Source organism: Amblyomma americanum, chromosome 3 (genome assembly GCF_052857255.1).
Source record: "Amblyomma americanum isolate KBUSLIRL-KWMA chromosome 3, ASM5285725v1, whole genome shotgun sequence".
In the NCBI taxonomy this organism is placed as follows: domain Eukaryota; kingdom Metazoa; phylum Arthropoda; class Arachnida; order Ixodida; family Ixodidae; genus Amblyomma; species Amblyomma americanum.
The window spans coordinates 172,305,645-172,325,961 of NC_135499.1; the positions used below are offsets into that span (position 1 = coordinate 172,305,645).

The 20,317-nt window shown below is 44.1% G+C and overlaps 1 protein-coding gene across 1 annotated transcript in view; it reads right to left on the reverse strand.

Moving 5' to 3' along the window:
• Nucleotides 1–9,281: 9,281 nt before the first annotated feature.
• The window catches only part of LOC144125434 (zinc finger MYND domain-containing protein 11), a 48,577-nt gene continuing 37,541 nt past the window's right edge, over nucleotides 9,282–20,317 (reverse strand). The window contains 6 exon segments of the mRNA XM_077658804.1: nucleotides 9,282–9,604; nucleotides 10,926–11,099; nucleotides 11,602–11,760; nucleotides 12,566–12,661; nucleotides 13,467–13,860; nucleotides 17,855–18,110. Coding sequence (XP_077514930.1) covers nucleotides 9,482–9,604; nucleotides 10,926–11,099; nucleotides 11,602–11,760; nucleotides 12,566–12,661; nucleotides 13,467–13,860; nucleotides 17,855–18,110 — 1,202 coding nt within the window. The 3' untranslated portion in view covers nucleotides 9,282–9,481.

Genomic DNA, 20,317 nt, shown 5'->3' on the forward strand with positions numbered 1-20,317 from the left:
CATTAAGAAATTGGGAGAGATAAGCGACGGAGTCTCGTTGTTTCCATCGTTCCGCAGACTTCTTATCAGCCCTTGACTGCCCCTCCAGACTGCCGGCACGTTGTTTGCGCTGCACCAGCCTGGAAGGCTACAGCAGCCAAGGGCACCGGTGTTAGCGGCTGTCCTTTTTGGGCTAAGCTTTCGCCGCGAGATTTTCTGCTCGTTTTGCCATAATTTTTGCATAGCTGCATATTGCAGCTGTACAGTTAGTTTAAAATGCAGTAGGTCGACGTGCAAGAAATTTATTCACAAATCGCTATTAGTCATCTTTCTTCTCGAAGTATATCAACTCTGAATGTGCAAGAACACTCTAGAAAGTTGCAAGAAGAAGAAAAGAAACAAGGATGACGAGTGTCCCACAAAAAGTTTAATACATCCTCATTCAGTAAGCATTCGCAATCTCCATGCAGTCTAACATAAGAACACATCCTGCACAAAGCATATACATCACAAGACAACATACTACATAACAGTGTACAAGCACTATGGTTACATGCCAAAATGATGGCAGGATGTCAACATTTAATATATGGACACGCTCTAGTCACGATGAACAAGTGTGGAGAAACAAAAACCGGTGCGAAATTTATACAAAATGAGTTTGCAATACATATGCGACACTGAACCTCCCACGATGACTATGGGATGTGCCACCAAACACCACCACTTGCATTTTCGCTTCACCGAGCTGTACCAAGAATGTACATGAATGATAAAATATCGACCGCACACTGCAGTCCTTGTCCATAACCACAAGAAGTTTCGGTGCTACATTGCCGGTGATGGGATGTACCCAACAGTGCAACCAAACTCAGAACCTCCTAGGAATGGTATTAGCAATTACCTTACACCATGCATCCTTACAATCCTTGTGCTCAATTGAGAAAGAGGTTTAGGCTCGCTACTCAAGATGAATGGAACAAAGTACCCATGCGAAACTACTGCTTGTGCCCTTTTCACAAGAGAAAAACAAGCCATTACAGCTGACTGCAATTCTCTCCGGCATTCTTCCTAGGCCAAAGAATTACTGAGTTATCTCCCATTCCCTGATAACATTTTATTGCCAGAAAGACACCACGTTGCTTGACTGTGGCCTTGGTAAAACCCCTAGGTGTGAGACAGCTGCTAAGAAATGAAATCGCTTGGAAAAAAACCAAACAAGTTCATTCAAAATGACAGCGAGAATGGGCTAGTTACCAAATTAATAGCACGACTGCATTTGCTTGGTGCGACACTTTCGATATCAACATGAAAACTTAAATATGAAGCAACTGCTACATTGTGCGGTAATCAGCCAGTACTTCATTTCCGCTCAGCTCACATTAAAATTTACAGCTGCTTCTATCCATGTTGCCGATTTCCTTCCATACAGAAAACCCAACTAGCTTTCTTTTGCGTACCACTTTAAACTCGGAGGAGGCAGCTTCAGCCCTTCTTGCTTCAACAGCTACCGATCTCTAATTTACCATTGGTACAACTTGCAGCAACTAATTGCAAGTTGTTGTCAGTATGATATATTGACTTGCATAAACTCTTGCAAACACACATGTAGACAACACCAGGCACAGCCATATATACTATGAACCTAACTTGTCGAATATCACCCACCACAAATATCATTGCACTTTGCACTAAAATGTGTATTGTATAATGCTCCCTGCTATGATATCTCATATCTCTATAACTCGGGTCACTCAAACACATTTGAAAATCGGGCCTGCAGGCTGCAGCCTTTCATAGTTGGTCACTGAAATGGGGTCAAATGCTTCATTGCACAAGCACAAATAGCAGCCCATTATGGTTTTCTCATGGAACAGACAGCTCAGAGTTACACTCAACTGCAATGTGAAGGCAGAGTTCAGATATAAAATTGCACAGCACAAAAGCTCCCAATTGTGAATTACACAGTAATACGTCAATTACCCCGCATTACAGCAGTTGGCTGCACCGTCTACTTGTTATGCAAGAACACAAAAATAACGACAATTCTCTTCCAGGTCTTCAGACTAAAGTGCAAAGTGCATAGCCTTGACATTTGGCAATGAAACTTTTCTTGCGTCAGTTGAAAACTCGTAGTACATATCAAAACATAATATACCTGGAAACAAGTGTTGCATAGCCACACATCACTTTAGATTGTGCATTGGATATTATAAGGAGCAGACAGAGAGCCAGCATTCTCAGAAGAAGCACCACACTGCACCTCTGAAAAGCTGATAAATTAAAACATATCCATGCACAAATAAGACACACACTGCCATAAAACCAATATGTCTGCATGGTGTTCTACATGAGCAAACAAGGCACAAAACAAGTGAAAGCAATGATATCAGTTTGTGCAAAGAAATAATTTTAGGCACACACTGAATCACGCAAGGCCCATTAATGGTGTTTCCACGTTATTCCCACAAAGCAAATCACAAGAAATTTTGGTTGCCGTGCACGAGTGCCTGCTATACAACTATGCAATCACGACACACGTACCGCCAATACAAGAAGCAAAATATTTCAAACTTCAAAACTTTGTACTTCCGGGTAATTGAAATAAATTGCAAAACCTCGGCTACACTGCACTAATTTGAAATGAACTGCATACTCCGAACAGGTTAATTCTTTTTTCAGATTTCTAATTTTTTTTAATGGCTAGGCCAGTTCTCACTGACAGCTTGCAAAGGCTTACCTCCTGGGGAAAGTTGGCCTTCCAGCTATTTTAGCTGTTGGCAACTTAGCTGGACAGTCAAAGCATGGGCTGAGGGCTTTCCTTTTCATGCAATCAAGCACAGACGTAAACAAGATTTTAAGTAAACTGAAAGTTTTGCTCCCTTGTACCATGCACTTTTCAGAGAAACAGCGCTTTACTGGAAGAATATCGTGAAATGCCAACACTTGCAAGGTGTTGGTCATTGGGGCATGGCCAGGTTTAACATAAAAAGCACTCAAAAATGTGGAAAAAACGAAAACTAACCATATAGCCAGGACAAGCCGATTCTCAACAGTACTGCAACAATTCTGCCGTACCCACTTCCTTATATTATGTGGCAGCAATTTTCCCTGTGCATTGTAGCCCACCATTAGGCCACCTTTTAGATTTTCTTGGTTGCGGCGCGACCTACCAGTGAGCCTCCAGCGAAGTCAACTTACTAAACCGACAACAAATGGCAATTGCAACCTGGCATGTGCGTTTTTCACAGACTCTTCGAAAAATCTGACCTATCCCACGGTTTCATAACACCACTCAGTATTCACGCCACACAGCAGGAATACACAACATGACACACCGGTCACCGAAGGCGTAGTGAACCTGTTAAATGATTTAGCCAGCTCACTCCTAGCTGTTCACGAAACCTAAAAGCCTGCTTTATCGGGGGTTAACGCGTCGTATCAGGTGCTAAGAGTACAGCATATCTGAAGTGTGATGTCCCCAGAAGTGGAATACTGACAACTGCAAAGAGTACTCAGATATTCATGATGGCCAAATGTGCACAAAATGCCTTCCATTCGTGCGGTAAATCTCCGGTTTGCCTTGGAACATATTTTATTCATTTTGATAATTTAAGCTTCTGACAATTCAAACGAGGATAATTTGTTGCCCCTAGAAGTTCGAATTACTGTGAGTGAAAGTGCTCGCATGAATGTTGACTCAACACCACTGAAAAATTCTAGTTCTAAATGTATTATGAATGCAGCACAATGTCCATGTCTAATTTTGTAGCTTGGATGAAGAGAAAAAAAAAAAAAGGTGCAGTCAAATTCTGAATATTGCAAGCTCGCATAAACTGAAGTACTACACCAGAAAAATATGGTAGAGAGAGGCTGGTCATATGGTTCTTGATAATCACGAAGTGAACAATGGAGGGAAAACTTCAGAGTGCTGGAAAACGTTTCGACAAGTGGACTTTTCTTCGTCTGGTGAAAAGTACCCCACACGAAGACAAGTCCACTTGTCGAAACATTGGCAAGCACCCCAAGGTTTTCCCTCCATTGTTCACTTTGTGATTGTACCAGAAAAAGGAAGCCCATCTGGTTTGTAACACAGAGCAGTGATGGCCCAACACTGACTAAGGAGTTCCATGGTTGATTCATCATCAACAGCATCAACAGCAGCCGTATAACATTCACTGCACGACAAGGGCCTCTTCTCATCATCTCCAATCAGCAAAATGCACTCCAATCATTCTCATTTACCTGGCAGTCTTTTGCATAGTCCAGATCTCACTACCTAGCCTAAGTAGACAAAGTTCCTTCCAATGCCCCCCTCCTAACTACCCATCATAAACTGCTGTCCTCTTTCAAAGCTTTTGAACGTTACTTTAGTTTTCTTCCGTTAATATTTATGTCCACTATTGTACTTTATTTTGGTCCCTAAGTGTATGCTACAACTGAGCCATTTATTAGCAGAAAAATGTCATCAGAAAACCAGATGTTATTAATGTATTTACCAAAAATCCTTACAAGTACCTAGCTTTTCTCACCCTTTAAACAACCCTTGTGCCCATAAAATGAATAGCAGAGATTGTGTCGCCTTACATGGCAGGATTGATTGTTGGAGTTTAACATGCCAAGGCTAAATACACCGGTGCCGAGAAGAACAGAGCAGTAAAGCTTCGGGTTAGTTTCGACAAGCTGGAGTGCTTTGCTCCAAACATAAATTTCGCTTCCTTTCAACATGAAAATGCCATGACAGCGAATTGTCTCCTGAACACGAACTCAGCATAACACTGCTGCCACTTAGCCAGCACAGTGGGTGCTGATCAAGACTGCCCCCTTGAAGCGACCTAAAAGCTCCTAGCTTGCACACCGCAGCATCATATGTAAGGACCACATAGCTCAATTTCGAAGGTGCATCAGAAGTCATGAGTCTGCCAGCAACAAGGGAAGTTGACGGTAACAAGCAAACGCTGCTAATGTATGTGAGGCTAAACAAAAAAAGGAGCCTTCATTCACTCCTATGCCTTGGACAAGAATCTGGAGGAGGAAAAGCAATGTTCACGAGTTGGGCGGCCGATTAACTGCCACAGCTAATTCCAAGCTACAGTCGGATACACCTGAAGAATGAAGTGGAAAATGCTCCTAAAGAATTGGAGGGGACACTTAAGCACTGTCTTAAGGGTATGACACAAAAGAACAATCACTGCCCTGCAATATCGGGTGCTGCCATTGGTGGGGCTTGTGCGACCCAGGTTGCTCTTGCCGAGCAACCAATCATTAATTTAACTGCCACCTGCCACTGTGGTGGTGGGCAGGTTGTGATGACGCCACAAGATCACATGGCCCAGGTGGCCGACCTGGTTGCTTCTCTGGGATTTTTCGCTCAATGCAGATGCCGCCAGATCTCCTGCAGAATGGGAGCCTTAACGCTGTCTCATTAAAAGGCGTTAAAAGGAGGCCTTCTAAGCAGTGGTGTCCACCGATTCTCTTGACGTGGTGGTTAATACGGTTAATCTGTGGCTAATCCCCATGCAGCTGCCAGCTATCTGGGATGTCGCACCAGCAGGTGCAAGGGAGTTAACAAGCCCTCATGACAATCGGTGGACACCATTGGCTGGAGGGCCTCTTTTGAGGGGCATTTGCTGTTTTGTTCTTGAGTTGTATTTGACTTTAGTAAAGAACCTCCCTAGCCCATTATTCTCTCACAAATAATACTAGAGCTCTTAATCCAACAGAAGTCCATTTTATAGCTGCAGGAAAACAAAATGAAATTGTGCAGCATTGCTAAGCACATTATTGATGCTTTCACAGCATATTTTAGGGCACCCTAATGCTAACTTTATACAAAAAAAAAAGGTCTATTCCGATGAAAAGCACGTTGGCATGGCACTAAATCTGTACTGGTGTGTCTCCTTCTGAAACGACCTTGTAAGAAAAAGCGTGCTGAAGCAGGAGTTACTGCTTCAACAATATCGCCAAACTAGTACAACTTCTTGCAACCTTCACATGCATGCACATACAACAACCATCAAAACTGCCATATAGACAAAGAAGGAGGCCCTCCATTTCTTAGACAGGGGTCACCGGCCTTTGCACCTGAACAACTATGCACTTCACACACTCTACTTTAAACCAAGAAAGCTAACAGCTCTGCCCTATCGGACTTGATGAGCTAACACGCAATAAATTGATATCAGAGTCCTGTTTATGCACTTCTAAAAAGCAGTTTCGATAGCAAGTAAGCACTACAGCATGGGTTAAACACCAGTCCCCTTGCATACAATGGTTGCAGTTAGCTCAGCCACATGGTCAACGGGAAGCCTTAGCACAATGGCGAGAACAGAATAAAGCATATTACCCTCACCCCTTTACAATGCTTGTTCAAAAAATAATCAGCACATGAAAACTGCAGCATTAAGAGCACAGAAAGCAGAGACTTGCACACCAAAGCATTAGGTAGTCATGCCACGCCAAAGCGCAAGCAAGGTACAAACAGGCACAGAGCAGAGCTGTTAATGATTACTAAAGCCACGTGGCTGAAAGACTGCAACACACATCTTAAAAAGCAAGCCTGTACAGGCCAACATTCGCACTGAGCACACTTTAAGGTTTAACAGAGAGACAGGAAAATGATAAAATTTCCTTTAACCACAGAGGGCAACATGAAATGACTAGGATGGTAATGCCTTGGCAATGCTGCCAACATGAATTATGTTTTTGGCAAGCACCGCACATCATGATGGTATGGTTGCAACTTTTACATTGTCGTCTTGTACAGCACAGCTCAAGCACTTAGCCCTTAAGCCTGTGAAAAACAGAGAAGAAAAATATAGAGGTCAGGCTAGCCTTAACATGGTGCACAATGAATACAATGGCTTACTTTTGTTTCCACCAAAACTATGCCTTCATTGCCAAAGTACGTCTCTGCTCCAGTAACAAAAATAATATTACACATGTTGAAAACTGCAATCACTAACACATAAAGAAGCGGAGGCCAAACCATATTTACAGTACTGAGCCAACTGTTAACTGCAATAGGCCATTTGAAGGGTTATACTGGCATTGCTTTTACATTGCTTTCAGAGGAGTCTAAGCCTGGACATTACTGGACATCCTATGAGAAAGCTCAACGCAATCACTGCAAGAGCCGAGAAATAAAATGGGAATGTTAAATGTTTGAGATGTTTCTGGAATACCCCAAGGCAATCACATTCCATGTAAATATGAAGGCCAGTAGTAACTAATCCTGATAAATTTGAGCCAACCGAAGAAGACAAAACCTCTGAATACGCAGGCCAGAGTATGCAACTCTGGCAATTTTCTTAGACTTTAATGCATAACCAAGACACCTCTCTAGCAAACTTAGCTAAAGTAAATCTAAAACGAGCTTCCCTAGTTCTAAAAAATACTAACTGAGGTTAAAGCTATGATCATCCACCCACAAGGCAAAGGAGTACACAACAAAACAAGCGATATTATAAACTCTGCCAGTCACTCATCATCATCAGCCACATTACGTTCGCTGCCAGAGGCCTCTTCCAACACCAGCCGATGTTTAATATTATCTAAACTTCCTTCTGTGAATTATGCTATTAGCATGGCCAAATTTGCACTTGTGGTTCACTGCAAAAGTTGCCGCATGAACTCACTAAAGTTAGATCTCTGTAACAGAAAAACTGTGCGCTGTTGTTGTGCAATGCGGTGCTCAGCGGCAGCAATTTCCAGTGCGCATACACGTTTCTGCATGAGCATACCGAAGCTGTGCGTGAAGAAAGTTTTCCCTGATTCGTAGCAGCACCCGTGCTTTCCCAAATCTGCACTCTCAACACGCAAAATGAATAAGCCTATCCAAAGCAACATAACACTGCTTGCTGCTTTTGAATTATAGTTGGGTGTCCTCTTTAAACAATACGATTATTATGATGGGCAAACAAGTAGTTACAGGAGGCACCCGTTTTATTTTTTGCATCAGAAATGAAAACAAGTATTTGGCCACATTGATTCCACAGGAGTTCAGTGTCTTCAGCACAAATTTATAACGGGGGACAGTTAGAGAACAAGACAACTTAATTCTTGGCAGGTTCACATGCTGCAAGATGTTATGTAAACAATGCCACACGAAACAATAAAAGCAAGATGTTATGTAAACAATGTCACCCTGCCATCCTATCAATCCAGCTTGGCAGAGATGGTCAGGAAAGGTTGTGCGACAATAAAAATCTGCCAATCTCTTCGTTTAGTGTTAGCTGCTCATCTTTGAGCATGTGTGTGCGCATATTCTCTTTTCAAAAAGATGAGGTAAGAGTGCAACTGCAGTAATACTGCATTGCCCGTATTGACCTCATTTCTACCAATGGCACTTTGTGCCATTTAATAATGTTGTATGACCTCATTTCTACCAATGGCACTTTGTGCCATTTAATAATGTTGTATTCCAAAACAGTCACATACTTTGTCTAAGAAAACTGCAGTCAAATTAAACACATCTTCTTCTTCTGCAAGTTTCACTCAAGCACGGTCCACTGCATATACAACACACCTAACGACACACTAGGTTTCAACTCCTCATATCAACATAAGGAGGTGCACCCTTGCATAAGCTACTGCTTGCCTCTGAAGATCTATGCATTCTTGGACCACAATACAGAAGCCCCAAGATTTACTGGAGTAGGAAAGCGTTGCAAAATGTCACTGTGCAGGAAAAGGGAAACGTTCAAGACTCAGTTAACCAGGTAAAAAATGAAAGCTGGACAAATAACAGGAAAGAAGCAAAAAGCTTCAGTTGCCACTGCCACGGTCATAACTTGTTAAATCAGGTTCTATGTACAAACAGGTCAGATATGCACTCCAGAGTCTCTTGAACAGCTGGCCAAGGATGGGATGAATCCGCACCTTAACACCACACAACGTTTGTTTCTCACGAAACTGGTGACATGATGGCAAGCTCGAGAACCTTCTCCACCCATGAAACAGCAGTACAATATTTCAATCAAACGTCCTCCATTACATGAAAGGCTCAACAATGGCCACAATGCCAAAAGACTTTTTTTTTCTGCTGCAGTCAGCAATTTTTTTAATCTTATATCGCTTCGGACAGATTGCATCATGAGGGAACATGGAATAGTACAAAATCTGGGGCTGGTGCTCGAAATTTGTCCAAATTCCACATCAAATACGAAGCGCAGAAGGTAAAGAGATTTAAGAACAAATTATGGCTGATGCACATTACTACCGGCAGCTGCATCCTCTTGCCATCAAATTCAGTATTGCACCAGTCAGAAGAGAATCGTGCTGAAGTGCGAGAAAGCTCCAACTTTTTGTTTTTTTCCCTTTGGGCCACTCTTAAAGATTTGTGTCAGCAACTGCTACAAAACACCCCCTTTGCCCTGAAGTAAGACACGTTCATAGAAAAAGTACAGGAGGATGGTCTCTGCATGATGGTGGTGTGAAGAGGTCTCGTTGTGAGATGCGCGACTGGTGAAGGCGGAGGAGACGAAAGATGATTGCTGTACAATCACTGCTTGCGTCGACACGAGCGCTTGTGTTCTTTGTGCCAGTGAACCTGCTGGCACTCAACACTGCAGTACAGGGTGTTCCAACAGCAGTGGTAGATAGCTTCCGCTTCGCAGTTGTAGCACTGCAAAGGTGAGTTCAGCATTAGGACAGCTGAATGTAGTAAGTGACATTAGCTCCTAAACTGAAACATTTTTTTTTTAAATGTCACCAAAATGGTTATCTAGTACCCGTGCTGCCATTTGTCAGCATACCAAAAATATGCTCTGGACGAGCCCAACTCGCCATAAAACGGACACCGAGTGGCAAAAATCACTGATAAGCTCGACTCGTCATGAGGCAGAAATGACAGCCGGCTGGCTTATGCTTGTCCAAGTCTGCTAGAGGGTTAAATGCCAGATGCATGGCCAAAAAGATTGACTCAAGAAAGCTACCCACGATAAAAAAGTGATGGCGATCACTGACTTCACCCCACACCCTTTAAGCGAGTGCACCTTCTCCCAATCACACCAACACCATATGACCCAAGCCCACATGTACAGTTGGCAGTAAAAGTCTACAGGACACACGTGCTTAGCAACAAAATCACTGCAGCCCTGCCTTGCAACCAGGTTGCCTGGTACCAATATCAGCAGTAAAGCATGCGGCACGTCCCCTGAATACTTGCATGCATTTCGGGGGACTGGCATATGTGACTTGGCTGAAATAATCAGATGAAGGCTTTTCTGCACACAAGTGTCCCACAGAAATTTGCTTGCCGGCTATACCTTAAAGGGACTCTGAGGAGAAATGGAAGTTGGCTTGTATCGATAGAATAGCAGCTCCTGATCACAAAAACGCCACTCTTACTGAAAACAAAGCTCTAGTAATGTAGAAAATAGCAAGAACCAAAATACAGGTGTCGCCGCCACAGGCCAATCTCGCAAGTACAAGCGTGATGACTTCCTAGGACAAGAGGCGCCACCTTGGAGGAATTTTCCTTACTTCATGGAAGCCACGAATCTCTGAGGCTAGCAAAGAAAGGTTGCGCACCGCACCGCTAGCCATCAGAGATCATGGAGTCTGCGTTTACGTCACGTATCACGTCACTCCGTACTGTGACGCCATAAGAGTTCCCCGTGTCGTCATAAGAGTTCTCGAGTTTGAATCAGAGCGGCGGGAAAAACTTTCTCCACTTCGAATCCAAAATTTCTTTGAAATAAATGCATCTTTCGCGCCCGGACAAGTGGCAACAAAGCTATGAAATGCCGAAGTATCAGATTTTGCTAACAAAAAAAAAATGATAGAGCTCTCCTCAGTGTCCCTTTAAGGCTAACGCCCAACTGGGAAACAGTGCCCGAAGGCAGCAGATGGATGCAGGAGTTTTCAGTCACAGCATATACTATAATGGCAACAGCAATGCTGTTCACCCAAAAAAAGATCCCACATACAGCTGGGGCACTTACCCACTGCTTCTTTTTGGTGTCCGAAATTTCCTGCCGGTGCCGCTCCTGCAGCTTCAGGATGTCCTGCTCGTGGACCTCCTTGTCCCGAGCCTTGTGCTGCTCTATTTCAACACGCATGCGTTCCAGCACGGCACTCACTTCTTTCAGCTTTTCAGCCTCACACTGTGTTTGGACCTGCGCAGCAGCCAAGGAGTGCAAATGCAACAGAGCCATTGAAGCGGCTGCACTGTTTTCTCAGTGCCCTGAGTACATAAAGCAGGGGTCGTCAATATTTTTTTTTTTAGCCTTGGGAAACCCCAATGGCTTTCAAAAAGTACCGACAAACTCCACATGTCATGGGTTCCACTCCTTCCTGCCTCACAAACACACATAAAAGAGCATGCAGTGAACAGTCCCTCAAAAAATGCCCAAATTCTGTTAACAATTACTGCTGCAAGCAATTACAGTATGATTAGTCACAAAATAATGTGGGCAAAAGAAAGGAGGGAGTTATAGCATGCGCCAGTTTAAATACTTCGAGAACCCAAACAGCACTCCAAGGATCCCAAGGGGCTGTGCGGAACTCTTTTTAAAAACCTGTTTTTGAACCTGTTCGCACATCATGCAGGGGCATGAAAGATGAAAGAATGAATTAGTGGGCACTGAATATACCACAAGAACACAAAGGCATACACACCTCTTCCCGGACTTGTTGCACTAAGTGCTCCTTTTCCTCCCTATACTTGGCCTCCAGCTTCTCCCTAAGCTCCCTGAAGGCCTGCCGGTACTTGGTGTCACAGTCGCATTTGACTGGAATCTCCTCTATGGTAGGTGTCTTGTTCATGCCTCCCAACATCTGAGTGCATCAAAGAAAGATGAAAAAAATTAACGCTTTCCTTTAAACCGTGGTCTGTGTCACGTAATTCTCGTCCAGACCTGCAAGACCTGAATGCGGCAGCTCAATCCATACAAACCAACAGTTTTGCTGGTATGATGACAACACTTGCCCATGAAGCAGCCACATATCAGCACTAATGTGGATTGGCCCCGGACGTGTTCTCCAATTTATTTACACAAGATGGATGCCACTGTTGCAAATTTTGTTCACTAGGAATGTTTACATTCACGTGAATGTGTATATTTTCATAATGAACAATTTACATGAACAGTATGAACACTTACATGAACAATTATGATTTGCACAAATGATGACATTTAAATGGTGCAAGGGCAGCTTGGTGAAAGGATACCATTGCTTGACTTCCATGAACATTTATACTGCAGTTTTATTCATGATGAACACCTAAATTGTCTCATATTACAGGTGATGAATGCTGGTGGAATATCATTTTTATGCTGACTGCTACCTGATGTGTTTTAATGACCCCTTGGGAACACTGAGTTACGGAACTAAACAAAACTTTCCTGAACCAGTGTTCATCTTTGTACACCCTGTAGATCATGTAGTACACTGCGTAAACAATGCATAAACACTGCATGACACCATCGCACCACATGGCACCAGAGTCATTATTATTTTTACTGCAATGCAATCTGCTGCAGATTATTTTACACTGATGCTAGCATGAATTCTGTAGAAATCGCAATACTAAGACGGTTTTCCATTCCCCTAGCACGATACATTTAGCTGGCAAACAAACCTTTCTGTGCGTCTGTGTTGATGTGGAAACTCTACTGCTAGGGGATTCTTGGCAGGATGATGATACTACGTTGTGGTCTTCAGATGATGACTCATCCTGGAAAGGAAAGGTAATGGGTAGAACTCACAAACTTCACAAGACACATCCTCCTTCTTCACCATTTATTTTGCCTATGTACTCTGTTTAGCCACTTTTCTTTTTACCTCACACAATGGCCTATAGCTATCAAGTGTTTTAAGCACCTGGCACTCTAATTTTAGCCCCCAAAGGCAATGGCTTACAAAAAATTCTGAATGATCATAAGAACATAACCATCACAAGTTTGGAAACGCCATTCTGGATTCATCTCTACCATTTAAGATCAGCACCACCAATGTGCAATTAGCTAAATTTATATAATTATAATTCTCGCAACTGGTAATGCTTTTTTCTGCAGTGTTGTTATTTTCTGTTTATAATGGTACATATATATTTTACCCCTTCCCTCTGTAATACCATTTTGCATCACGAGTAGTAACGAAATGAAGTGAAACTTGGTTCTACCCAAAAAACAAACTGCGGTGCACTAAAGCTGTATTCCATTAAAAGCTATTATTGCACATTTAGTTCAATTTTACCTTGCCAATTTTTATCTATTCATGGTGCAATGTGATTTATTCTTTTGAGAGTGAGTACGGATAAGACCATGTTAGCACTCTGCATTATCACGCATTGCCACTACACACCCTGGCAATACTTCCTTACACAAAATATTTTACCGGCTTTTCCATTTTACATGACAGCATCTGATAGCCTGTTTGCACCAATGAGGAATTTCTCTCCCTGTAAATCCTTGCTGCATGCTAAAGAAGAAATCAGCAGGCTGCTTCGTACAACAGACAGATGACAAGCGGCAGCAGACCTTTAACCGGAGCCTTTTTGGGGGTGAAGACGAAGACGGTGCCTCTTCCTCTGAAGACTCCCCCTGCTCCTCAGAACCTGACTTGTCCTCTTCCTCCTCATCCTCATCATCTTCATCCTCATCTTTCTCCTCTTCGTCATCTCTAGATGCAGAGCGGGTAGGCGCGGGAGGAGGTGGAGAAGGCGGAACCACGCGCGGAGGCCGGCCCCTCTTTCGCGGCACGCCAGTTGATGGCGTGCCTTCACCGGCACGGCCGCCCCTTCGCTGCTGCTCGAGCAGCTGCTGATGCCGACGCAACTCGTCCAACGCTTTGTTGAGCGCCGTAGTGCGCTTGGCTGCTATCACCTTCAGGCTTGTTGTGATTGGCTTTATGTTCGCCTTGTCCACAAGGGCCCTGGGCAGGCAGCAAATGGCCCCCCGTCAGAAACTCTTCCCAAGATCAAAGAATGGTGGATTAGGCATGTAGGCCCCAATGGTAGATGTTGGCATGGAATAGAGTCAGTGGAAATTTTTTCAGAGTACTGTAACCCTCCTCTCCCCGCCACTGGATTCAGAAGTTATATGGCTGCTGCTGCTTAACATTCCCAGCACAACAATCATGTTTGTGGCGTCTTGGGTATCTGCCTTCGCAACATCATTATTATAAGTAATAAGTTAAACTTCTCCATGATGGGCACAGCTGGGTTTGGAGATATTGTGAATGAACACCCAGACAAAATGGGAAAAAGAATTTTCATAACTCGCTTAAGCAGCACCTTGCACATGAATGCAGGTCCTAGAGAAGAGCCCATAATCTTTGGAGGGATGCTGCTCTATACCAATTCCCTACCAGCGTTGATACTCGCTGTTCTGACAACATCGGGCCAGAGCAGCCACATTTCTTCCATGCCTGGAAGCGCTGCAAAAATAAATGCCATACTCTGAAAGTGTTCCAGTAACTCCAGCACAGGAAGCAGCTTAGCCCCACCTGTTGCTACACAAAGACAATAAGAAGCACTACAGCTGATGTCAGGGCTGCACTCCTATCACAGCCCCATAGGCCCACCCCGAGACTCTATTTTGCACACCACTCAAGGCACTGCAATACCTCACCTGTTCATTCATCTTCCTGCACAAGTAACTCGCTAGGGAACAGGCATCGCTACTCCGACAAGCATAAGTGAAAACCTTGGACAAACCACTAAGCACAACACAACATACAATGCCCTGCGGAGTCTCCCTCCCTTCCCCCCCACCCCCCCTCCCCCCCAAAACACGTAAATTTTGCAATGAGCTACCGTCCGCCTCATATGTTTTATGGGGCTGCTTAGTTTTTTAAACAGACTGCCAAAATCAGGAAAAGGAGGCCTCTCCCTACCTTTGAACCAGTGTGGCCGACTCCAGCAACGATTTTAGCATACCAGCCAATTTTGGGCAAACATATAACAAGCACTGCTACCATACCAAAGCTAAAAATTAAGGGGCTAAGACACTGAGAATAGAACCCTTCTGCAGGACAACTATCAAATAAATTTTCCTTTTATATTTTTGCCACTAATCTGCAGACCACTGGTTTGCCCTTATAATCAAAATGCTCTTAAAGGGGCTGTGAAAGGGGTCTGAAAAAGATGCAATGTGCCTAAGATGCTAAAGGGCGCCGCTTCACAAATATGCTCTGGCAAGAATTTTTTAGACGCGTTTTGTGGAAGCTAAGTTATCCGTAGTCAAAATTTGAATTTCCACGTCTTTGCACCTTTCCCTCTCCTCTCGTCACTTTTCGCACACTGAAATGTCGGCACTCCTCTGCCGGCCCCTCGCACTCGGCCCCTCTGCCGGCTGCCGACATGCGCGAACCAATGCTAGCAGTCCGCTGCTGACGGTAACAGCACTACATGACGTAACGAGCGTAGATGTTGATGTAACGAGCGTGGATTCGGGCGAAAGCTCAGCACCGCAGGTCGCCGCTAGGTGCGGAAGTGAGGGTTTTAAAAATTGTATTGTAAATTATAGGCTCGCTTTTGAAGTCTTGTACGTGGCATGAACGCTCATATTGTACTCTACATAATGTGAGCATTTCATAGGCAACATCAAACGCCCTTTTCAGGGACCCTTTAAGTGTGCCCCAAACATCCCCAAGTAAGGAAAGAATTCATAAAATTGATGCACAGTTTATTTTGGTGCTAAAATTCACAGCTCAAGACCTAGGAATGCCGTCAGTAGGCATTTGAATCCCATTAATTCCACGCTTCTATTCAGAACACGCACTTTCAACAACACAAAACATGGACATAGGCTAGCTTGCAGTGCCTAGCATAGTCAACAGCACTGGTTGAAATGAATGTGCATTCCGGTGCATTTTTCCTGAATGCAACTTTCTCGCCAGTACACCACATCAGCGCAGGTGATGCAGGGAATAGTAACGTGAATAAAATAACTAAATCAGTCACCTAATAAACACTAATTCTTTTTCACAGCTAATCAGGACAATATGTGGGAAGAAAGGTGCAAACAATGTTCAACTTAGAACACCGGTTCAAAGCTATAAGTCTCATTCTAGCCATTTCTGAATCAATCCTGCTTCTAATTTGATGTGCTGCAAAGTGCATGGTTTTCATAGCCATCAATCAACTCAATGGTCACTGAAGGTTCTGGAGAGGCATAGAGCTTAAAGGGACACTGAAGACAACTTCTATGCAATTTCTGTTCTCAGTACAAATTGATCCTCAGTGTCCTTCGACATTTGTCCAGCAGCAAAAGACTATCGCCAAGAAAATTCGATTGAAAAATCATCCCGCCATTGCATACAAACTCGTGATGCCCTTAACGAAAAGGCAGGGTTGCTACCGTTTTGAAGTGAATGGCAGTGTAGTGCTGAGTTTGGGATCAGCGCATAAAAATTGGTGTCGATGCATGCACTTAACTTCCACAATCGGCCGGTGAGGGCGACAACCGTATTTCGTCGTTTTAGAACGAGAGCTCTACTCCTTGGGGTACAACTTCCGATTTCGATGTGGATGAGAAAATGACTGTCAATGCCTCACAAGGTCAAATCGAACTTAACTGCGTGGAGGTATGGCCCAAGCTATGGTAGTATGACCACGTGATCATATGACTTCGACCACTGGGTACCTGACTTCGACCTTTGGCGTTGACATTTGATCTGAGACAGCGGGCACCACATCAACGACCTTCAATGTCTCACAAGGTCAAACCAAACTTAACTGCACGGTGGTATGGCCCAAGCCTTGGTAGTATGACCACGTGATCGTATGACTATGACCATTGGGTACCTGTCCTTGACCCTTGACCTTGATCTTTGATTTCAGACAGTGGGGACCATGCTCAACAGAGCCTTCGCTCGTATAACTAGGTTCAAGCCACATTGAACCCCAGCCATTTTCTTTGTCTTTTCAAGCTTATAAAAGCTCAGTTTCTATGAGAGTGGTCTCTTTGCAGTTAGAATGCAGTACCCTATCGATATGGGCCAACTTCAATTAGTCCCCAGTGTCCCTTTAATACATTGACCCTCTTGAAGGCTGAAGTGGCCACAAAGTGACGCCCTTGAATGAACCACCTTCACAACAATCGCCACACACAAACATTCAGAGCAGAATAACTGCAGCAAACAGTTCAGATCGGAAATGTAACTTCCCCTCCTTGTAAGCTGGCAAGAGAAGGGGAAAGAGCGCTCGTTATGACATACATGACGGAAACCAACAGTCACTGAAACCAAGGAGCATATGGGATTTTTATTCTCTTTAATTTGTGGTGTTTATCAATGGAAGGTTATTAGGGTAATTATTTATTAAAGATAATTGATCAGAAAGCAGGAGAAAAACAACCAGATGCCGCCAGTGGGATCCAAACCCACGACCTCCTAATTTTGCGTATGGTTCTCTACCAACTAGAAAGAGAGAGAAGAGTAACACAGCAGCCCAGACAAAGAGTCAATGTCACTAAAGCCCAAAAAGAGACTGACCACTGCCCATGCAAAAATGCATTGGTGTAACTGCAGCAGTCAGAAACCAACTAGAAAGAGAGAGAAGAGTAACACAGCAGTCCAGACAAAGAGTCAATGTCACTAAAGCCCAAAAAGAGACTGACCACTGCCCATGCAAAAATGCATTGGTGTAACTGCAGCAGTCAGAAATAATGTCATAGATTTTATTAATTAACGTGACAGCACACTTTACATGAAAAACAACCCATGTTTTGAGCTTTCTAAATTTGACTGTGATGGAAAGATTTGTAAGGAAACTGAACTGAAAACAGCCACTAAGGTCAGGAACACCAAGCATAATATATCACAGAACCTTCCAACTACTGCTGCCCTTTCGTGCAGCAATGAGATGAGAGCAAAGTTTGAAATTTCCTGCACTTCAGCAGCCAGAAAGCCAGTCAACACTGACCTTTGATGATAGCCACCAAAGAAGCGAACGTCGTAGCACTGGTCGTCGACCCGGATGACCTTGGCTGGCCAGAAGGGGAATCCTTTCTGCTTGGCAAAGACCAAATCGTGTGGTGGGTCGCATGGCTGGCAGAACCAGTACTTGTCACGCTTCTCGTTGGACATGCGGTAGCAGGCGCTGCACTGCCGGATTTCGTTGAGGTCGTAGCTGCAGTCACGCAACATTTGACGGGCCATGTCGGCCATGCAACTGTGTACTGCAGAGGAGAAGGAACAGGGAAGGGAGAGGAAAAAAGATGGCACAAGGGATGTGTTTAGCAACATGGCTGTCCAGAAACATTACAGACGGCTGCCGGCTCATTTTGACAAGAATACAGCGACAATATTTTTCAGCTTGCGGAATGGCATTCCTGATGACACTGCCATAACTAGTGTCTTCACACACACTTTGGGTTCACACCTTTTTGTACGTGCAGGTTCATCCGCATGCATTTGTAATGAATACACTAATCTTGCTAATTTGATTATCTGGTTTATCCGAAATAAAGCTTTGGTCTCCTCAACATCAAGCATATTAAAAAGGCTCCCCTTAATACTCCACATACAGTCAAACCTCCACATAACGAACACGGATATTATGAATTATTGGCTAAATTGAACTGTTCCTAAACACATGCAATGCTTACTGTGTATGAAATGTGGCTGGCCATAAAACGGATATTGAACTGCCGAGCTATGCCCGCTCAGATGACAGGTGGGAGGCTTTGTGTCACTACTAGTCTGGTGAAGGTGTGGCAAGTGTTCGTGCCACAGTTCATACTTAATCTCACACTAGTGTTTCTGTATATGCTCCCGCAGGAAGCATAGCTCTGCGGCAAAGCAAAGTACCAAGTTCTACGGCAAAGCCATTCCTTGCGTGGCAGGAGTTATGATTCGTGCACTGCCGGCAGAGTTCAGTACTTCACTTGCTTTTCTTAGCCTCCAAGGTATGATGGATCAAAAACGACACATTTTCCTTGTTTAAGATCATGACTACTGATGCAAGAGTTCAGCATTATTTCAAAGACAACAAACTCGATCATGACATAACTCATCCAGAAATATTCGGTGATTTGCCCAGTGTTTTGCTGCACCATAGCATGAACGGGATCACCATGCATTTAATGAAGTGCTCATATAAGTTCTGTTCGCAGTAACCTGCGATTTCTACTCCATCCAAGGCGTAAGACATCGGATGTTATGCTGTGCCTTGGTATCGTTGCCACCTCCAGCAAATCTCGCACATGCGCACATGTGTACCTGGTACTCCAGTAACTTATAAGATTATAGAGGGTTTAACGTCCGAAAGCGACTGAGGCCTGAGGCTGTGAGAGACTCCATAGTGAAGGGCTCCAGAAATTTCTAAAACCTGGGGTTCTTTAATGTGCACCGACATCGCACAGTACAAGGGCCTCTAGCATTTCGCCTCCAATGAAATGCGACCGCCGTATCCAGCTTCGAACCTGCATCTTTCGGGCCAGCAGCCGAGCGCCATAAACACAGAGCCACCGCAGCGGTTTACACTCCAGTAACGGTAACACAGTACATGCTATGCTAAATAAAGACTTTTAGCATAGCGTGTACTGCCACCGCTACCACGTATCACTCGCCGCCAGTGACAGTGGCAGTACCAGTGCGCATGGGAAGATGGTGTCAAGTGCCTGCACATAGCGCCTCAGGGAGATATGCACATGCTAAGAAGCAGCATTGCATTTGTAAAGTCAGCTCCGCCAGAAAAAATTGGAACATTTGATGCCAGCAGGATCACCTGATTGCCGCCCTAGGTGAAGCAGCGTGCACAAGACTGTCAAGCAACTTCACACTCTGGGGAAGCATATACAGGAACACTATCCCGCAGTTGCTAACAACACCACAGAAGATACACCGGCATGAAAAGTAGGTGGCCAGGCAGTCGACACCAGTTTGCTCCTCTTGCACTCATTGATAATGCCCTGGAACCAGCAGCATGATCAGTTGTAGCCTTACAGAAGCCATACTGTGCTCATATCAACTGTCATGGAGGTGGTGAAAACAGCGATAGCTTTAGCTCTGGCATCTTATTTTTCATGCAACACTACTATATTGAGAGGAAGCTACCCTATCTCGCATTCGACTTGCCGCCGTCACATGCCGGTGGCGATGTGCATGGAAGCCAACCTAAACGGTGTTTGGTGCGGTTTTTTGTGGCCTCCGCAATCACTGCCCCTGGCTTCGAAACGGCGCTGAAATTCTGAAAAGATTTCTCCCAGTCATCATCCTTTCATTAAATATACTGCACTTCTCCCGTGTGAGTTTTTGGTAAAAATTACATCAAAAATTTCAGCTATACCGAATTATTGGTTTTGTTTTTTTACCTGTCTGCTGTAATGAGGTTTGACTGCAATTTGAACAAATTTTCAGCCCCCTAGCCCCCCGCATCAAGGCA